Below are 14867 nucleotides of genomic sequence, written 5' to 3' on the forward strand. Positions count from 1 at the left end.
CAACTAGAATGTTAAATAGTTGAGCATTTTCTAATTGATTTCTGTTTTATGTAAGTGAGTAATAAATACATATTGCTTTAATCATCTTGAGATCATTATATATAAAATTAAGAACTGCTTCTGATTTACTAGAAAAATTAATATCAGAAATATGGAGTAAATTGATGCAGAATTGTATAGCTCAAATGTTAAGAGAGAAAAGAATGAGGTCAGAGGACTGTGAGTGTGAGCGAAGCTTGTGAGAGCAAGGTTAAAAAAAACTGTCTCAAAACAACAACAACAACAACCAAAACAAACCAAAAACTTAACACCAGAAGAAAACCAAACTGAGGCCTGAGTCTGTAGCCTAGGGAAAGAGTATTTGCTGAGTGTGCCCATTGCCTTATATTTGATATTCCAGCACCATGAAAACCCCAGCAGAAGACCACTCCATGTGGAATGACGTGAATGTTCACAGTCTGTCTATATTACCTATGATTAAAAAGCTTGAATAGTGTAAAGGAAGACTTTACCAGTGGATATGTGTACTAAAGTCATTTCTAATACACACTTGATTAGCAATTAGCATGATTTAAAATCAAGAAGTAAGTATTAAAAGAAGCATAAGAGATTTCCAGCACTAAATTTAAAAATTGTGAGCAGAGAATCTTCAGTCCCTCCTTTTCCCATTTGATTTGCTGAAGACACAGGTTTTGCTCTCTCTGCAGGAGTGCTCATCTTCTCTGTCTTCAAATATCATTTATAGATGTTTCTTTTGCAACATCTGGCCCAATATTTTGCTCCTTTAATTTGTTCTCAGACTCAGGTTGCAAAAGCAATTTCCTCTTTTCGATTTGGTCAAGAGGAGGGGCAGAAAAACATGAGGTTGAGTATCACTCGGAGGAAATTTAGTTCTGCCTTTCTTCTTGGAGCCTCTTAGGGGATACAGACCGGTAAAGGCCCACATTACCCCAATTGAGGCATCCATTCTTTCTACTGGCATCACTTCAGGTGGAGACACAGGTAAAAATAGCTGCTTTTATTGTTTTTCTAATAAATGATCAAACATATTCTAGAGAATTTCACATGGTGTCACATGAGAACTGGATTGATGAGAGCCCTTTTGGCTATGTTATATCAGGTTAAATCTGGTAGCATGTGAAAACTGTTATTCTGCACCGGTGATTTTCTTTTGGAGTATGCTAGGACTTGTATTGTGTGCTAAGAAATTAAGATAGAGGAATCTATGGAATTCGTGACTCTTTAGTTTGGTTAAATGTTTATATATTATCCATCTGAAAGTTGTGATAATAGTATCTATGTAAAATGTGTCAGTGTGTAAATGTGCTTGCTACTGAATACCCTGAATACCCGAGTTTGATCCTTGTACCTAAAAGGAAAGTGGAGTGGGAGAACTCACTTTGTAAAATGGTCTTCTGGACACGTGCACATTGGCTTGAATATACCCATCCCAAGAGCACTATTAAGAAATAAAGATTTGGAAAAAATTCTGTAATTGAAGGAATTTTTTTGTCAAGAAATAAGACAAACTGAATCTCTTAGGAAAACTTCATAAATTAAAAATTAGAAAAGAAAGTTATCACATGTGAAACTTGTTTTTACTATCTGCTGACTCTTAGCTCAGTTATTAATGTAAGGGAAATGTCAGTTACAAATGTTTATTGTTTACTAATACATTGATATCTATTATCAGATTGTATCTTTTATGAGCATTAATTAGATCATGTATGCTTCATACTGACAATTTTATATAACCTCCTCTTGAAACATTATGTTTGAGTATGTTATAAGTGACATGACTATTTAGATGGAAGGATTTAAAATTGAAACTTTGTATTTTATCCTCTATGCCTTTTCCTGTGGTTCCCATACCCCAAGGGCAAAGTCCCCTTCTTCTTTCCTGGTTGCTTCAGTTACTAAAGATAACCAACTTTTCTGAAGACTGAACCAGAAACCTCAGATAAGAGAAAATACTCAGTATTGGTTTTCTGGGTCTGAATTATCACACTCAGTAAGATCTTTTCTGGTTGAATCCAGTTACCTAGTCCAACCATATAGAGGAATATGTAGACTGAGGCTGTGTAGAGAGGATGGATATCTCAGCCAATTGGAGCTTCATTACAAGAGATATTTCTGTCTCTTGAGTCACCTGCAATAGTGTCTGGGAAACTCTGAGAGTCATAGGACTGAAAAATCATTTAGCATTCATGTGTTTATCAAAATGTGTAAATAATTTTAAAGAAACATTTTTATTTATTCCTAAATCTTTGACTCTTTGTTATTTGAATAGATTGTTTAATTTTTTTTTCAATGATTTTCAGTGTTAGCACTTTTACCTAACATTTTTATGTGCTGGATATTTTGAACAAACGGGCTGTGGCGTTAATACTCCTATATTTTCTATAAACTGCTGTTACCGTTAGAAATAAAAACAATTTTAACACAAATCTACAAAGGTTTCTCACGTGTAATGGAACTCGAGGTCACTCATGGCAGGGATTTTGGATGATTAAGTGAGTTAGTCAAACCCCACCCTTTCCCAACATTCTGTATCTTCAGATCCAGGTACCTTCCAATAGGTTGGCATTTTAACATTTTCTTTATAAATCACTCAGGGACATATTTTTTAAAAGAACATACTCTACATATTTCCAAGATGACTGAGCATGAAGTCACTTTCTCGACTATGAGATTCCATAAGTCTTCAAGGTTGAAGAACCAGGTGAGGCTGGAGGAGACTCTGAAGCCTAGAAAAGCTGGCCTAAGAGGTAAGTGTTTCAAGTGTCTAAAATCACTTTTTAAAAATGTAATTTAAATGTTTGTAATTTGAAAATATCCTACTGGCTTTTATTGAACAGTAAAATGTTACATTTCATCTGGGCTTAATTATACAGGAGGGTGATAGGGAAGAAAATACTATTAGTTGGAGGGTTATTATATACAAAATTGTTCAAAATTAAGTTTAAAAAATAAAGCAATCAAGTTTTAAAATTAAAAATTAAAAAAAAGAAAAATATAACCTTTCTTCTACCTGCTTGCTTATGAGGGAATAAATCAGGTGGGCTGATTAGAACAATGGGAATCTGTAAGAAAAATTTCTTGGGAATCAGGAAGGGAGAAACAATTAGGGGTTTTGTTTTTTTTTTGTTTGTTTGTTTTGTTTTGTTTTGTTTCTTTAGTCTAGTAAAGAAGGATTCTGAAAAATTTAAAACTAACACAAAAACAAGAGTTAAAAAAATTAAAATGTTCTATAGCAACAAACTCCTAAAGAATGTAGCTTATGCATTAGAAAAAATACTATAGCCTGGAAGTGGTGGAGCATGACTTTAATCCCATTAATTGGGAGGCAAAGGCAGGTAAATTTCTGAATTTGAGTCCAGCCTGGTCCACGGTTGACTTTCAGGACAGCCTGGCAAAACAGAGAAAACCTTTCTCGAACTCCCCCAAAAGAGACAATACTTTCATGCATGAAGAAAGTGTTTTAATTGTCATAAATATCTAAACTTTAATACTGGCAGACAAACTAGGGTCTGGAAAAACACCAAGTGTTCTAGAGAAATAAATTCCTAAGGAAATGAAGCCTATGTATTAGAAACAATACTTTCACTCTTGAAGAACATGTTTTTATTTTCATAAATATCCAAATATATAAAAACCCTATGCAAAAACAGTTGTCCATTAGAAGAGGACATTTCCTCCTGAGAATAAAGTTGCAGATGCAGAGAGATGGGATGTGAGGATTAGTCTGAGTGGGAATAAGTAAACCCTATGGTGAGTTCCTGAAAAAAGTCAAAGAATATTTTTTTTATTACTGAAATTGAGAAAATCTCAATTTTTATTCTTTTTAGTTACTCTATACACATTGGCACAGCTGTACTCCATGCTGTGATTTTTATCTTTTTTTTTTATATATATATAATGGAAATCACAGGCATGTGTTTCAAATTCCAAACAACTTGGATACACCAAAATATTTAGTATCATATGGAGCAATTTTGAACTTACAGGAAGAAAGTGATTCTTGAATTATAGGCACTTTCAAGTATGGTGATGCATACAGATCATGTCTAGAAAAACTGTGGTTCCCTACCAGTTCTCAAAAAAATCCATCCTTCTTTCCTTCCTCCCCACCCTCAGTTATCTCTCTTGGTAGGCTGCAATCCTCAGCTTGATATCTTGTACTTGGATAGTACCTATGCCTTGAGTGCCATCTGTAGAATGCACTTTTTTTTCTCTATAGAATTGGGTGAGGGCATATGCCTGTCATCGAGTTCCTTCTAATCTGAGTCAGGAGGATTCACTGTGCAAGGCTCAGGCCTTGTTCAAAATTTTGTGAACACCTGTAGGATTTCTAAAATCCTTACATTTTAGGTAGAAATCTACAATCTTGAGGGTACATTTTCAGTCAGTTCATATCATAGACTTGTGCAAAATTTTCCCTTGTTTCCATGCTACACAAATTGTAATTAGTATTGAGATCTACTCTATTAATAGAGATTTTCTTACTTTGTTTTGCTGATTTAAGTGTGTTCAGTCCCTTGGCAGGTCATTGTGATAGCTCTCGGGATCCTCTGTTCCCTTCGGCTGGTAATTATTGCAGTGCTTGTGACAAAGAGTAAGTAACTGAGATGCACCTTCTTTGAGCTTCTGCCTAGAGAATAGCTTTAGACATGAACTACGCAGTTAAACATACTGTACATTGTTCTGTCTATAATCAGGAGGGGACTGGTCAGAATCTCTGGAGTTATAATATTTTTTCCTGAAAAACTGCAGTGTACTCTTCTTTTTCATACTTAATCTGGTAGCTCTGGGACTGTTGAGAGTTCCCCTTTTCAGTCTCATTTTTGGTCATGTTCGTTCTGAGGACTCGGTGATCATCTAATTTCTCAGCTCAGATGATTGAGAATCTAAAATAAACATTTTTTGAGAAAAATCTATGCAAAGAATCAATGGCCTTGTTTTTAGATTTCTTCAAAGTATATTTTATTCACACGTAAAAAAGTTTTCATCTGTACAGAAACATTAAGGTAAGTTTAATTGGATTTCTCTATATTAACAAAGGTAATCTCTTTCAGGCTGTGCCAAAACATAACTATGTATGTAGATATATTACAAACCATATGCTCAAAGAAGAATTGTGCCATTTTAACGTTTTTTTTGTTGTTGTTGTTGTTCACATTTTCATAGTGTGCTAAGTATTCACTGAGTATTTTACTTAGGAAATTATCTGCAAATTTGTGCTATAAAATTGAAGTGAATGGAAGTTACTTGCACCATAAATTTATTCAGCTCTGTTATTTATTTTACAGTAAACTTAACTTAGAGAAAATTGAAGTATCTCTATAATGAGTTAATTGAAGTGCTAATTTATAAATGTTAAAATACCAATGAAAGTAATAATATGTGTTGGCTGTCCACATGAAGCTTTTTCTCTAGCTTAAATTTTGATATGTATTTCTTATAAGCATTAGATTTTATATCTGTGATTAATTTAGTTTTTCAGTATAGTCAACACAAACAAGAAATCCACGAAACTATAAACCACAACCATAACTATACTAACATGCAAAGTGACATCAACTTAAAGGAAGAAATGTTGAAAAATAAGTCTATAGATTGCAGTCCAGGCGAGGAACTTCTGGAATCCCTCAACAGAGAACAGAAGAGATGGTACAGTGAAACCAAGACAGATTTAGATTCCTCACAAGACACAGGTATGTAGCAGAGGAATACCATGAGTACAGAATTGCATTATTATCTATTATTTATTCTCTGGAAGCTTTGAAGTACATACAGCAGCTGAAGATGCTTGTAATCTTTGGGTTAATCATCTGGAGGTTGCTTACTTCATGTAGAGATATTAAAACTCAGAAATCCATATTTGGATGAGAGGAATCTTATAGTTTCTAGAAGCCAAGTTCTGTTTAGCATTCCTACTGCCCACGGGGGAGGGAATTACTTTGATAATTTTGATTTCTTTCTGTCTAGCAGAAAATCTGATTCTCTAACTTTGTTGCTGACAGAATTGGAAGGTTTTAATAAGACTGTATTTATGAACTTTTTATGCTAAAATGGACTTAGTGCATTTACATGGATGCAGTTATAAGAAGAATTTTTTGTTTGTGCATGTGTCTTTCCCATCTGACAGGTTTTGAAAGATCTGTACTGTTTGTAAAATGGACCCTCCCTGGGGCAGACATGGGAGTTTAACCATGGTGTTTAAATGTTGCAAATCTGCCAGTGACAAAGTGAATGAGGCTGGGAAAATGAAAACATCAATAGTCACAAGGAACCTTTATTGCCCATGCGAGTGACTGATCATTATTACTGACACAGTTTATCAATCATCATTAACTACTTTTTCAAGATTTGTAACAAAGAGCTCTTGTATATAATCTCACCACTCTGCGACAGTAGGATGTGATGATTCTCATTATGTCAGGATTAATATATTTAAAACTGTTGCATTATAAAATCTGTGACAGGAAAAATATCTCCAAAACAATCTTTGAAGTATTCCAGACTCACGGAAAAACTTTTCTGCCATTACTTTAAGATAACTTAATTACCTGTCTAGGATAGCATAATGATGTAATCCCTATGACTGTGAGGTTGAGGGAGGAGGGTTATAACATTCAGTAATATAAGGACATCCCAGAAATTTCAAGGAAAGCCTGAGCTACACATTGATACCTCTTCACAGAAAAGTGAAGGTTGGAAATAATCTTTCTAAATAGACCATTGGCATTTCCAGCAACAAAATATTCATATTGAGAGGATCTTGCAAAACCAACTGCACACATTTTAATGTATTCAACTTTAAACATTTAGACATGTGGGCAGAACACTGGTTGAATCAACATGATCAGGAGAACAGACTTTCAACACCAAAACCTTTCTCATTTGTCTCTTTTTCTCTTAAGGTAAAAGAATTTAACACAGATTTTGGCACAATGCTAAGTATATAGAAGTGTGTGGATGAGTGTGGGCACAATGCATTACTACATACCTAGAATTCTGTCAGCAGTTTAACTGCCTCTGACTACCAAGTGCCATTGTCTGCCTCTGGCCCCAGGTATCTCCCAAGCCTCTGCTTCATAGAACTTGTGATCTCCCTGATCTCCCTGGAATCATATTGTGGGGGCCCTATCTATGCCCAGTGTGTTTCACTTTGCAAATCATCCTCAAGTTCAGAGATGTTTGTCACATAGGTCAGCATCTTGTTTTTGGATTTGCTGTGAGACAGGATGTCATTTTGAAGCCCAGGATGACTGGGAACTCACAATGTAGAGAAGACTGACATGAAAATCATGCTTTAGCCAAGGAAGGCCTCAAACTGTTAGTGAACTTCCTGTCTTTCTCTTTGGAGTTCTCATGTCATAGGCATAAATCATCCTGTCAGGCTGACTCATTTTCCTTTAAAGGATAAACAATATTTTTGTGTGTATGTGCTTCATTTTCTCTAATGATTCATCCATGATTGACACAGGAAATATTTCTAGATCTCTAGTGGTATTAACAATGTTGCATAGATCATGCATGAGTGTGCAGGGGTATTTGGCCATTATAGAATTCTACTTTCTGAGACCTATGAGATTTTACCTCTTTAAAAAAAAACTGATTTAATAAATATATTCCTCTGATAACAAAATACCAGAAAATAATAAGTTTAGACATTTACCTTCTCTGTTGTAGGTACAGGTGTTAAACACTGGTTCTGCTATGGTACTAAATGTTTTTATTTCATCATGAGCACAAATACATGGAGTGGATGTAAACATAACTGCCAGAATAACAGATTAGCCCTTGTGAAGATAGAAGATGAAGATGAACTGGTACTGTAGAGGCTCACGTGCCCCTTATTTTCTTATACTCTGTCTCTAACACTGAATAATGAGGTACTGGATCCATTTTTGCATTTGTATATTATTTTCCTGTAATGTGAACATAACTGTGGGACACAAGTCTGTTAAGTGGACACTCGTTATTACAAAGACACTTGTGTCTTTCAGTCTCCTCCCTCTCTCAGGAGTGTACAAGAGAATCCTTCAGAAAGCATGTCTTTCCCAGAGGGAGTGTAATCCTTTGGTACAGCATCTCCTATTACTGAGAGTCATTTATCTCCACTGAGGGCCAAGTAAACCCTTCTTTTTTTTGGATTTGCTCTTTGGAACCTTTAAGTGAGTCTTAATGTTCTTGAGTGCTGCATGAGATGAGCAATCAGATGACAACAGGGAAAGCAGTTGTGCTCTGGTCATGTCTGCAAAATGAGATGATATGAGAAATGTGGAATTTAATGGTTGACCAGTTAGCTCCATAGTTATTTCCACTGAAACAGTCCACAATATTTACTGTATAGTATTCCTATGTCCTGTAAAAAGGATATCCATCTTTAGAAATGACTATTTTTAAAAAAACCAAAGTTTTCAAGATTCTGTCATATTCTCTTTTAATTATTACTTATGAAATCTTTTCAAATATGAAGACTGTATTTTTTCTAGAGAAAAAAATTGCAGGATCACCTTGAAAACTTTGTTATTTATAACATGGTATGATATTTATACATCAATTTAATAGATTTTTAAATAGCATTCTTAAAGTATATTTGATGTCAAACAATAGTGTAATTATCCTTTTGATACAGTAAACAAAACCAATTTCTAAAATTTATTATTATTATTATTAGCTGCCTTAGTAATAGTAGTAGTTGTAGTTGTAGTCATAGTTGTAGTCGTATTCATATTCATAGTAGTAGTATTTTATTTATTCATTTTAAATCCTGCTCACTGCCCCCTCTTTGTCACCCCTTCCATATTCCATCCCTAACCATTCTTCTCCTCTGATTGGATGGGTGCACCCTAGGTATCCCCTGGCACAACACATTTCCATAAGAATAGGTGAATGTGCTCCCACTGAAGCTAGACAAGGCAGCCCAGTTACAAGAACCTAACCCATGTACAGGCAACAGCTTTTGGGATAGTGCCTACTCCACTTGTTCAGAACTTACACTGAAGGCCAAGCTGCACATATGCAGGGAGGCTGAGGTCCAACCTCATGTATGCTCTTTGTTTGTGATTCCATCTCTGCAAGTCCCAAGGGTCTTGGTTAGTTGATTCTCTTGGTCTTACTATGGAGATCCTATCCCCTTCAGAGCCCATAATCCTTCCACCTGTTCTTCCATAGAAGTCCTCAAGCTCCATCCACTGTTTAGCTATGGGTATTTGTATATGTATGATTCAGACTGTGGACCAAGACTCACAGAGGACATGTATGCTAGATTCCTGTTTGCAAGCATAACTGTTGGGACAGGGATTGATGATTTTTCATGGAATGTGTCTCAAGTTAAGTTGGTTATTGGTTGATTATTCCCTTAGACTTTGCTCAAAGCACAATCCCTGTGTTTCCTATAGATGGGATAAGTTTAGAGACAAAGTTTTGTGGTTATGTTGGTGTCCCTCTCACTCCTCCAGGATTCTTTATTGGCCACAGGAGGCAGCCTCTCCAGGTTACATAGAGATACAGTTAAGGATACCCTGGATGAATCTTGTGTATTTTCCCTATGACTGGTAGCCATCTCTTCTGGGAGATGTCCAAAACCAACCCCCCATCAGTTGCAGATTTCCATTCATTCTCATGCCCATCAGGCCATTCCCCCTCCCCTATGCACAACAGATTCTTAACCCTGACTAATCTCTCAATCAAATTTTTCACTCAGTTCCCTCCCTCCAACTATCTACCTTCTATGATTATTCCATTCCTGCTTCCAAGTGGGACTCAAGAATTCTTGCTTGTGCCCTTCTTTTATCCAGCCACTGGGGTCTGTGAAGGGTATCATGGACACCTGAATTTTATGTATAATATCAACTGGTACGTGAAGACATACCCTGAATGCCATATTTTATTTGGTTACCTCAGTTATGGTGATATTCTTAAGTTCCATAAACTTGCCTACAAAATTCATGATGCTTTTTTTTCATAGCTGAATAGTACTCCACTGTATAGATGTAGCACATTTTCTTTATCCATTTTTCAGTGAAGGGACATCTAAGATGTTTCCAATTTCTAGGTATTATGAATAAATCTGCTATGAACATACTTTTTGGGATGGTGGAGAATCTTTGACTATATACCCTGGAGTGGCATAACTGGTTCTTGAGGTAGAACTATTGCCAGGATCCTGAGAAACAACCAAATTGATTTCTACAAGTGTTCCCCCCATCAGAAGTGTAGTGGTGTTCCCCTTTCTCCATATCCTTTTCAGCATGTGCTATCCCTTGACTTTTTAAACTTAGCCATTCCTATTAGGGTAAGACATGATCTTAGTTTTGTTTTAATTGACATTTCCCTAGTGGCTAAGAGCTTTTAACATTTATTAATGTGCTTCTTGGCCATTTGAGATTCCTCTGTTGAGAATTCTCTGCTTAGATCATGCATAGTAGATGCAATAGAATGAATTGATACATCAGTCCAAAAAAGACAAATCTAAAACATGCCAGCCTTAAGTAGGAAGATTTTGAGTTCAAGGAAATCTTGGTTAAATTCAGAGACTTGGTATAAGAAAAACAATAACAAATCCTGTCATAAACTGAGGAATCTTGAAGGTTTTATTTTAAATAGCTCATTGAACTGACATCAATTTGATATAAATAGGAAGTCAGTTTAGAAAATTAATATGGTGGGACTGAGTGGTGGGAGGACAGGACAGTAGAGAATGACATAGGGATGCTGGGAACTTTTCCTGCTTGTCATCTCATCCAACAGATAGAAATTTTATCATGAGCAATGTTGTTTCCTTTACAGAAATTCCTTCAGTTCCAGGTTGTTTCAGACAGTTACTGGATTGGATTGTCATATGATAAGAAAAAAAAGCAATGGGCATGGATTGACAATGGCCCATCTAAACTGTGAGTTTCTGAACTCTTCAGACTCTAACCCTCCATTGGGGATTGAGAAGGTTGTCTGCAAAGGCTTTTCTCCATTTCTCATGGTTTTCCTCATTTTCTATGGAGCTCAGACATAAGGACAAATTGTATAAGGCAGTTCCTGATCCAGTGTTACCAAAAGAAGCTGTATAGTCGAGGAGATGAACAAAAGTGACTTAGCATTGCACACATCTAAGGATGGTGTGTTCTAACATGGGAAGGGCACGAGAAAGTCAACGACTTAAGGTGGTTTAAAGTTAGGGAACGGGCAAGACAGATACAATCAGTCTGAGTATAACAGATATTCATTTGACTTTTTTATTGTTGTTAACTTATATTATTGCCAGCTATTTATACATATAAGAGCATGTTTATGTATACATACACATATATTCCATTTAAAGGTATTATGTGTGAATCTTAAGTTTATTGTTTACCTATAATCTGTACAAAAACATTTACTCATTAACTTTTTAAATAATATTAGTTTTTCTTGAGTATCACATATACATCATATAATATATGAACATATATGCTCCTTCTCCTACTCAAATCTCTAACATGTGCCATTGATAGCTCTTGCCTTCGTAATTAACTGTCCAAAGATGCATGGTGATAAGCCATGCACTGGAATAAAGAAATCCACCATTAGCCACACCCTCAATAAAGAATTGAAACTCACTTTTTCAGCAGCTGTCACCTAATAATGATTTCTAAAAAGAACTAATCTTTACAAAATTTCGTCTTTTCAAAAAGGCAGAATTTCACAGAGCCTTTCCCCTTTGCTGGTGCTTACATTTTTTAATTTCCTCTTCCCTGTTGTTTGCTGACTCTTGCTGGTGGTATGGAGACTATGAAGTTTATTTAGATGTCTCCTTTAGGGCTCAGCACAATAAATACTTCTCCAAAGCACTTTGGACAATTCTGCCACACTGCACTGACTCCCCTCACTGAATAAAGAAGCTTTCTCATGAAGGTTGAGGGCATCACAGTTCTAGGCTACAACTGAAAATGTTAACTTAAAGAGTGTCCACTTAGCAGACAGAATATACCAAGTTCCAACCTAGGGCATGTGATCTTCCCAATACTGGAATTTTTTATTTAGATTACAACACCAAGCATGTGTGCCTTCCATGGTAAAGGCCTCAGTTCCAATAAGAAATCATTTATTAATCTTATAACATATCTTGCTCAGCAGGTCACCATGGTAGCATACAGGGTACAGTGCAGGATAGGACTGCTCATACCCTTCTCCCCTGCAACCTGTAGATAGCCTACTAACCCTTTGCCTGCCCAGTGGAAGGTTTTTCCATATCGGTTTGAGATTGACTTCTAATGTCTTGATGTCAAAATGGGGAGTATCTTCAGCAACAAGGCCTTATCACATTGTTGTGGAACCCAAGGGCAGGAGCAATAACCTGTGCTGTGTGGGAGCTCTCTGTCAACTCCTTGAGCAGTTAGTAATTTCTCTGAAGGTATCCTTTGCCTTGCACTCTGGTTTTCTTTGAAAACTCATATCTTCTGTAATTGTTATTCTTTTCTAAAATTTAATTTTTATTTTAATTACATTTTTCATAGAATATATTTTGATCTGTTTCCGTTCTCATACCTTGTTGCTCCCTACCTTCCTACAGACTCAATGTCATGTTATTTTTCTCTGTAAAACAGCCAAAACAAAAGGAAAATAAAATCAAGCAAGTAAATAAACAAACCAAAATCACAATAAGAAAATTTACTCCCCCATAACAAATAGGCAAACACCCAAACACACACACACACACACACACACACACAAGCACCTGCACATACGATACTCTAAACCACTGAAGAAATATGGAGTCTGTTTTGTCTTTGTCAAATATAAGCTTGCTAAATAGTGGTTTTCCTTAAGGCCTATATACATCCCTACTTTTAGTTTACGCATCCTTTATTCTCTCCTGTTTCTTATTTTCCAGTTCATAATCTTCCTTTGTACTTGAACCCTCAGAATCCAAATAATATATTTTTCATTTTTATCTGATTTGTTAATTTTTTTGCCATTCCTAAATTTGGTAAATTTGAATATTCAATTTCTCCTCATCCTAAATCCAAAATTCAAAAATGTTTTATTTTGCTAAAGACTCTCCTTTGGAAGTCTAGGTTCCATGTGCTTTCTGTGGATTTCATTCTCTTGCTCTCATGTGACAGGTTCTCATTAATCCAGTCTAGCCTCAAACATCCTACATATTGAAGGTTAACCTTGAACTGTTATCCCTCTACCTTCATTCCCTAAAAACTGGAAGGATGGATTGTNCCCCACAATGGCTGGCTGGATTTATTATTGGGGATCTTCGTTTTGAGTACATTCCTTAGTCAGTTTCTGCTTTTAGGGGAAAAACTAGCAACAGTGCTTCCCTGACCATCTGAGGTTTGTCCAACTCCTCCTAACACCTTGACCTGAGGAGAAATCTCATTTCTGTTGATTTATACAAGATAATCTTGATTATCAATTACTACATAATTACCTTTTTATTTCTAGTTTTGCTATGTAGCCCATGTGTCGCAGAATGCACAGTGCTCGTGTTTTTGTGGTAATTTGTCTTTGTTATAATTTTTAAAATTAGCTTCAGTTTTTTAAACAGAAAGTTAGTTGAGGCCCCTAAAATATCATAGTGCAGAAATCAGAGTTCTGTTGCAGACATGGAATTCAGTAGATTACTGTGTCTGTGAAGACCCTTTAGCTATGGCGTGGTTAGGAATACAGGGAAAAAATACAAAAAACATTAGTTACAACCACTCATCTGTGAGTATATTTGAAATATGCCCTTTCTCCTTAAAACACACACATATAAGACCTTGTTTTGTGTGCCAAACACATCTGCTTTACTATTGTTATAGCATTCTTATTTACAAAATATAAATGTGAAAGCAAGATTGGTAAAATAATTCTATGGAAATATTGAAAATGAGATTTATCCACTGATCAAACACTTGTGAGTGTGAAATGTGATGTAGAGTTTTGGTGTGATAAGAGACCATTTCTTTTTAATGAACTTAGATGAAAATATTTTTGTGATGAACTTAGGATAAACAGTTCTATATTCATATACTTTGGCCTATAGAATTTTTAAAATCATGATTTTTTTTTCACTGAATGTTCAAATTTTACCAGTTGCCCACTCTTGTCTTTTCTCTTCAGCGACATGAAAATAAGGAAAATGAACTTTAAGTCTGGAGGATGTGTATTTTTATCTAAAACAAGACTAGAAGATACTAACTGTAGTAATTCCTACTACTGTATTTGTGGGAAGAAACTGGATAAATTCCCTCATTAACTCTCCAACCAGAGTTAAAGGTAAAAGTGAAATGTGTTGATCCTTATTTGTTTCTTGTAATGATTCATGACACCAACAAGTATTTTGATTACAGAACATAGTCTGCTGTGAAGAGAAACAAAGCTGCAAGAGCATTGGGACTGTCGTCCTGTATCTATCTTGACAGAACAGAGGCCATTTTCCTTCCTGTTGGAGACAGGACACATCTACTCTGGTGAATGTGTACCCTTTGCCCTAAAGCCTTCAGAATTGTCTACTTTCTGATTGCTTAAACTCCTATAAAACTGAATAAAGAACCCTCCACCACCCCCCCCCCAAAAAAAAGACAGCCTGAGTTTCCATTAATGATAAGACAAATTGTCCCATGTGCTGGGATCAAAGGCGTGTGCCACAACTGCCAGGCGAGACAAACTGTCTCAATTGAAAGTAAAATTAAGAGAAGAAATTTCTTTGTAAGCTCGATTTCTCCTGTTAGTTGATTACCATCTTATTTTGTTTTGATTTTTGTTTATGTAGAAGTTTTTCTCAATGGTATAAATGATTCCTTTGTCCATAAAATATAATATAAAATTTGGTGAACATTTGCAAGGGTAGGTCAAGGATATGTGGAATAACTTTTACCCAAATCATC

General features: G+C 35.7%; 1 protein-coding gene across 3 annotated transcripts; it reads left to right on the plus strand.

The window, feature by feature from the left end:
- The first annotated feature begins 923 nt into the window (after positions 1-923).
- Positions 924-14535, plus strand: LOC110288899 (killer cell lectin-like receptor 5). 3 transcript variants are annotated; one of them, XM_021155141.1, is made up of 8 exons: positions 924-1002; positions 2634-2768; positions 4526-4615; positions 5496-5714; positions 7696-7835; positions 10801-10904; positions 14101-14256; positions 14331-14535. In XM_021155141.1, the coding sequence occupies exons 2-7, from the start codon at positions 2657-2659 to the stop codon at positions 14234-14236; spliced, it is 801 nt and encodes a 266-aa protein (XP_021010800.1). In that variant the 5' UTR covers positions 924-1002; positions 2634-2656; the 3' UTR covers positions 14237-14256; positions 14331-14535. The 3 variants fall into 3 exon arrangements, with proteins under 3 accessions (XP_021010800.1, XP_021010801.1, XP_021010799.1); XM_021155142.1 differs by having other exon boundaries at positions 944-1002; positions 4535-4615; positions 14331-14441; XM_021155140.1 differs by lacking the exons at positions 924-1002; positions 14331-14535 and adding an exon at positions 6283-6297 and having other exon boundaries at positions 2657-2768; positions 5496-5718; positions 7682-7835; positions 14101-14236.
- Positions 14536-14867: the final 332 nt, after the last annotated feature.

The sequence above is a fragment of the Mus caroli genome, unplaced genomic scaffold (genome assembly GCF_900094665.2).
Source record: "Mus caroli unplaced genomic scaffold, CAROLI_EIJ_v1.1 scaffold_16201_1, whole genome shotgun sequence".
Classification (NCBI taxonomy): domain Eukaryota; kingdom Metazoa; phylum Chordata; class Mammalia; order Rodentia; family Muridae; genus Mus; species Mus caroli.